This window comes from Tupaia chinensis, unplaced genomic scaffold (genome assembly GCF_000334495.1).
Source record: "Tupaia chinensis unplaced genomic scaffold, TupChi_1.0 Scaffold000374_1, whole genome shotgun sequence".
In the NCBI taxonomy this organism is placed as follows: Eukaryota; Metazoa; Chordata; class Mammalia; order Scandentia; family Tupaiidae; genus Tupaia; species Tupaia belangeri.
Genome location: NW_006159872.1, coordinates 1,492,417 through 1,498,276, shown reverse-complemented (window position 1 = coordinate 1,498,276; position 5,860 = coordinate 1,492,417). Strand labels below are relative to the sequence as shown.

The following is a 5,860-nucleotide window of genomic DNA, read 5'->3' as shown; positions in this document are numbered from 1 at the left end:
ATCCCTTCTCCTCCATTCTCCTCTTGGGATCTTGGGCATGCACGCACACGTGCCTGGCGTGAGTTTTAAGCTGCTGGGTCTGGGACTCAAACTGCTGTGGATTACGTGGAAGTCCAGTGACGTAACAATGACACTGCTGGACCAGTTTTTTTGTTTGTTTGTTTGTTTTTTTTAAGTTTATTTTTCTTGAAAGAGAGAGGGACCCCAACAGGGTCTTCATGTTGGCATCCACTCCTAGTCTCGGCAAGCCTGGATCATAGGCACATGCTCACCAGGGTGTTCAAGGAAGTCCTGGGACACGAACCCAAGACCTTTCCCACGTGGGTCCAGTTGTATTATCACTGTGTTGCTACCTGGCCCCTTTACTGTGTCTTCTTGCTTTGAGATCTGAAGAAGGCAAACATCCCCACGCTTTCTGCCCAGGGCCTTAGTTCAGGCTTGACTTTTAGCTGGACCTCGGCCCCTCCTCCACTCCCACCATCCCCGGCCAGCTCTGCACGGCGGCTCCTGTCCTTAGGACTGCGTCCCTCAGAACCTGCAGCCAGGCTGTCTCCCAGCACAGCGTTCTGCATCAGTTTCCACTCCACTTCCCTGCCTATTTTCCCCTGAAGCATCCTCTCCGTTGCCATGTATCAGCACCAACTACATGCAAGGAACGTGCTAGATCCTCTCCAGCTGCAGGGTCATTTATTCTTGAGCATGGCCTTAGGTGAGAGGTCCACACCCCCTCCCCGTTCCATGGGTGAGGGGACTACAGAACAAGCAGGTTTTTATTTCCATGAGCAGGAGAGAAAGAGAGACAGGACCCTCAGCAGGGCTTGGTGCTACAACCCCTTCAGCCAGTCCAGGGTCTGGACACTGGTCCAGAGCTCTCCCTTGGGAGTCAGCATCACAGAGCCTCAGGCTTTCCTCTGTGCCCCCGTCTGGCCCCACAGCAGGTTTTGTTGGAGGAGAAGACCAGATGTCAATTTGTTATTGCTTTTTAAAATTATTTTATTTAATTTTATTTATTACTATTATTATTTTAAAATTTGCTCAAGGGAGCATGTGCTCACCAGAGAGACAGATAGAGAGCGAGAAAGCAAACCACCAGGTCCGGGACTCAAACCGTGGTCAACCATGTGGGAGTCCAGCACCTTAACCACCACACCACCTGCCAGCCCCTAGAAGTCAGTTTTGAACATGGGCCTACTGGGAGTTCTGTCAGACAACCAGGAGAGGATGCTGAGAGGCCGTTGGGTACTGGGTAGAGTCCGGAATGTGGGACTGAGGACTGAAGTGAGATGTGAATTCGGAGCCCTCTGCAGGCAGGGGTACTGAAAGCCGAGAAAGTGGCTGAGGTCTCCTTGGCTGAGAATGTAGATGGAGGAGAGTCGGGGCCCAGGGGCCGAGCCACACCAGCTTCCTGGGGCCAGAGGAGGAGCCAGCAAGATAAGTGAGGCCAGTGAAGCAGAGGAGAAAAAGCAGGAGAGCTGGCGTCCTGAAAACCTATGGGGGCAGTGGGCCCAAGAGGAGCGAGCAGTCGGTTTTGTGCAATAGTGTCGAGAGGTGGGGCGAGAGGACGTGGTGGTGGCTTGCCCAGTGGACCCGGCAACCGGCAGGCCAGTGGTGGCGATCTTGACGGGAGGAGCTTCGGTGAGCGCGGCGGGAACGCATTCATGAGAGAAGGGCCGGGAGAAGTTGGAGAGTGGGTGCAGGCAATCTTCTGAGCAGTTTAGCTGTAAAAGGGAGTAAAGAAATGGCGTGTTCTTTGGCTGGAGAAGCAGGTTCAACCAAGGGGAGTTTTGAAAAGACAGGGAAATAACAGCATATTTACATGCGGAAGGAAATGATCTACTGTCAACCAAAACATTGACAGAAAGAGGTGAGAATTGCTGAGGCAGGGCCAGCTTATGGTGCGGAGGTTAAGGCAGCTGGTACCACAGGCCGACTCTGCGTCTGCCTCCCAAACCCGGTGGCTTGAAAAACATGGCCAGTGTGTGAGCCCGCGTGCCCAAAATTCTGAGAGAATCGAAATGTAGGGACTGTGGTGTGGTCATCCCCCCTGGGGGATGCTTTTTCACTCTCCCTTTCTCTCTCCGTCTCTACTAAGAATATGTACTAATATGTACCCTATATCAAACTTAAAAACAAAACAAAACAAAACGAAAAACATAGCGAATTGCTGAAGCAATGCCCTTGAGTAGGTTAGAAGAAATTGAGGCTCAGAAAGGTTATCCAACTTGGGACCAGCAGTTGGCATAATGGCTATGTCGCTGGACTCCCACGTAGTCGACCGCGGTTTGAGTCCCGGACCTGGTGGCTTAAACTCACGCCGGGTGTGTGTGCGTGCGTGCCCAAGATCCCGAGAGGAGAATGGAGGAGAAGGGATTGCGGCGTGGCCATCCCCCCTGGGGGGTGATTTCTCGCTTTCTGTCTCTCTGTCTCTTTCTGACGAGTGCATGCGTCCTATAGCAAAAACCTCTCAAAGAAAAAAAAAATTAAAAAGAAAGAAAGAAACCGACTCGCTCGAGAGCACATAGCAAGAACGTGACGGCCCTGGCTCTGAATTCTTGCTCTTTCCACCTACCGTGCATGTTGCCAACACCCCCAGCCTTCCCAAGGCACAGGGACAGGAAGGTCATCTTTTCTCTTTCCTGTGTCCTCTTTAGAGACGCACCGACACCCTACTATCTGTGTAGCAGAGACAGTACCCCTCAGACTCGGGAAGTGCCCACTGCCTCCTCTTAAGTGCTGAGGGATCCCCAAGGCCACGGCGCACGTGTGAGTCATTGCACTTCTCCCCCAGACGAAGTCCACTCAAATCACTTTCGGGCAGGGGAGTGTTTTGTTGCCAGACATCACGAGAAGTGAGTTATCTTGGGCCGGCCCCAGAGTGCTGTTATTAAGCAGTGCATTGGGAGCCACAGGACTGGCCCCAGGACTTTAAAAACATGCCAAGCACATGTGTGTGCATACCTAAATCCTGACTGGATGGAGATATGGAAGGAAAAGGATCGTGGCGTGATTACACCACACCAGGGGGTGCTTTCTCTCTCTCTCTCTCTCTCTGAGGAGCACACACACCCTCTGGCAAATAAAAAGATGAATCAATGGGTGGCTGGATGAGTTTTCCCCGCCTCAGAGAGGCAGCTGGTGTAGCAGAGAGAAAACTGCGTTGGGGCCGGCAATCCAGGCCTGTTTCCCTGCTGTCCAGTTTGTCCCTAGGTGACCTCTGGGCAAGTGAATTCAAGCCTGGAAATAGAATACTTCTTCATTTTTTTCTTTATTCACGACAATAATGAATATGCACATGAGAGAGAGGGAGAGAGAAACCCTTTACAGGGCCTAGTCACCCCACGGTTCCTTTCCTCCTGTCCTTCAGCCCATCAGACACTGGAAAATTGCGTGTGTGCCCAGTGTGTTTCAGACTGACTCAGCTGGAGGTTCAAACCACTGTCACCCTGGGTGATCCGGCCTCTCTGGAGCAGTGCATTGCCTGTATTGTGGAGTCAGCCCTAACATTAATTCTCGAGGCTGTAACAAGCAAAAGTGGGCACTTGATAAAGGGTGTTGGTCTAGGGACCAGCAGATGGCGTAGTGGTCAGGTTGCTGGACTCCCATGTAGTCGATCACGGTTTGAGTCCTGGACCTGGTGGCTTAAACTCATGAGGGGCGCATGTGCGTCCATGCCCAAAGTCCAAAGAGGAGAATGGAGGAGAAGGGATTGTAGCATGGCCATCCCCCCTGGGGGGTGATTTCTCTTTCCATCTCTCTCTGTTTCTCTAGCAAGCACATGCATCTCTCTCGCTAAAAAACAAAAACAAAAACATACACACACACACACACACACACACACACACACACACATAAAAGGATGTTGATCTAAGAGTCTATTCTGATTCCAGGAGGGTGGGGAGAAGGTTCTAGTCTGAGGACTATCCCAGAAAAGGGGAAAGAGGCACCAAGGCCATGGGAATAATAATGACACTGGCTCACAGGTTTTGAGAGATGAAGCGTGTTCTGAAAGTCGTGCACAAGCTTTTACATTAGTCCTCCAACGTAGCCCGGGGGAAAGTGAGACCTGAGAGCTTGAGAAGCCAGCCCCAGGTCATGCACCTAGTGGGTGACCGAGCTGGGTCTGGAGTGTGGGTGCGTCTGAATCCTGGCTTGTACACGACCACTGCACCCAGCGGACTAGAAAAGAGTTTACTCCTTTCCATTAAATAAAGAACTTCCTCTTCTTATTTAGTTTTGGTATTTCATTGTATGGCTCTACTGAATTTATTTACCTAGTCTCCTCTTTTTACATGTTTTAAAGAATTATTTATTATTTAATTTTATTTATTCATTCACTTATTTTTTAATTTGACCAGAGAGAGACACACACAAAGAGAGAGAGAGAGAAAGCCACCAGGTCTGGGACTCAAACCATGGTTGGCCATGTGGGAGCACCTTAACCACTATGCTACCTGCTGGTCCCCCTCTTTTTAAATAAAAAAAAAATTATGGTAGTGAGCTCATGTACATGCATGAGAGAAAGCGCCCTCTACAGGGTCTCATCGCGTCACAATCCCCTTCTCCCGGTCTCCAGTTTCTCAGGATCTTGGGCGGCTGCACACACACACCTGACGTGTTTTCAAGGTGACTGGGGACTTGAAACTGTAATTGGTTAGCCTTGTGGCTTCCAGCACTGCAGTCCAGGACGCTGTGGACTGTACCACCTGGCTGGGCCCTGGTCCCCGGGGTTTTGTCAGACATTTAGCTGTTTCCTGTCTTGCTAGTGCAGACAGAACTGCTGCATAGAATAGTTCACATGGACCTCGTGTTGCACGAGTGCAGGTACCTGTGGGGTAAATTCCTTGAAGGGAATCAAAGGTCAAAGGCCACGTGATTTGTAATTCTGAGAGAAGAATTGCTCCGGTTTACACTCCCAGCGACAGTGTGAGCAAGCCTGTGTCACCGCACCTTTGCCAAAGTGTTATCAAACTGGTATCTACACAGAAAACTGTATCTATGTGGAATTAATTTTCATTTATCTTATCTGAGTGAAATTGATGGGTTTTCCCATATGAAAGAGACATTTGAATAGTCTGTTTCTAGGAACTGCCTCTGCAAATTCGCTGCTGATTTTAAAAATTGGCTTACTGATCTTTTTCTTATTGGTCTTTTCAAGCTGCGATTGAAACCACTTCAAACTGCTTTGAACCAAGGTAGGCCATGAGGGATCTGGCTCACTCAAGCTCTAGGCCACAGGGCTGGCCTTGTTTTTCTTATTGTGTACAGGAACTCAATATGTTAAGGAATCTAGTCCCCTATGATATGAACGGTAAATATTTTTCCAGTTTGTCATTTGTCTTTTTTTTTTTTTTTTTCCTTTTTATATTTTTTATGATGGTTAGGGCTGGGGTTTTGCCATTTAGATTTTCTTTTTAACCGTAGTTGAATCTATCAGTCTTCTCTTTTTTTTTTTTTTTGAGAGGTTTTTGCTATAGGGCGTGTGCGCTCGCCAGATAGAGAGAGACAGAGAGACAGAAAGCGAGAAATCACCCCCCAGATGGGGGATGGCCACGCCGCAATCCCTTCTCCTCTTGGGATCTTGGGCACCCACCACACGCGCCCGGCGTGAGACTATCAGTCTTCTTTATGGCTTCTAGGATTTGTGTAATACTTAATAAGATAGTTTCCATGCCAATATGATTTTGAAAGATTCTCTTTTTTTTCCTGGTGTTTAAAAGGTATTAAAATTTAAATGTATGATCCATTTTGAGATATGAGGTCTGGCTCCAACTTTTAAAAAAGAAATTAATAATTAATTAATTATTATTATTATTTTAGTTTTTGCCATAGGGCATATGTGCTCACCAGAGAGAGACAGAGA

At 48.6% G+C, this 5,860-nt stretch overlaps 1 protein-coding gene across 2 annotated transcripts in view; it reads right to left on the bottom strand.

The window, feature by feature from the left end:
- Positions 1-1,107: 1,107 nt before the first annotated feature.
- Positions 1,108-5,860, bottom strand: part of LOC106735395 (uncharacterized) — a 17,252-nt gene continuing 12,499 nt past the window's right edge. For both annotated transcript variants that reach the window (XR_001370739.2, XM_014589730.2), the window contains exon 2: positions 1,108-1,718. Coding sequence is in view for 1 of the 2 variants with exons in the window: in XM_014589730.2 (XP_014445216.1) it covers positions 1,164-1,718 (555 nt within the window). In the remaining variant the exon portion in view is untranslated. The remainder of the gene's footprint in view (positions 1,719-5,860) is intronic.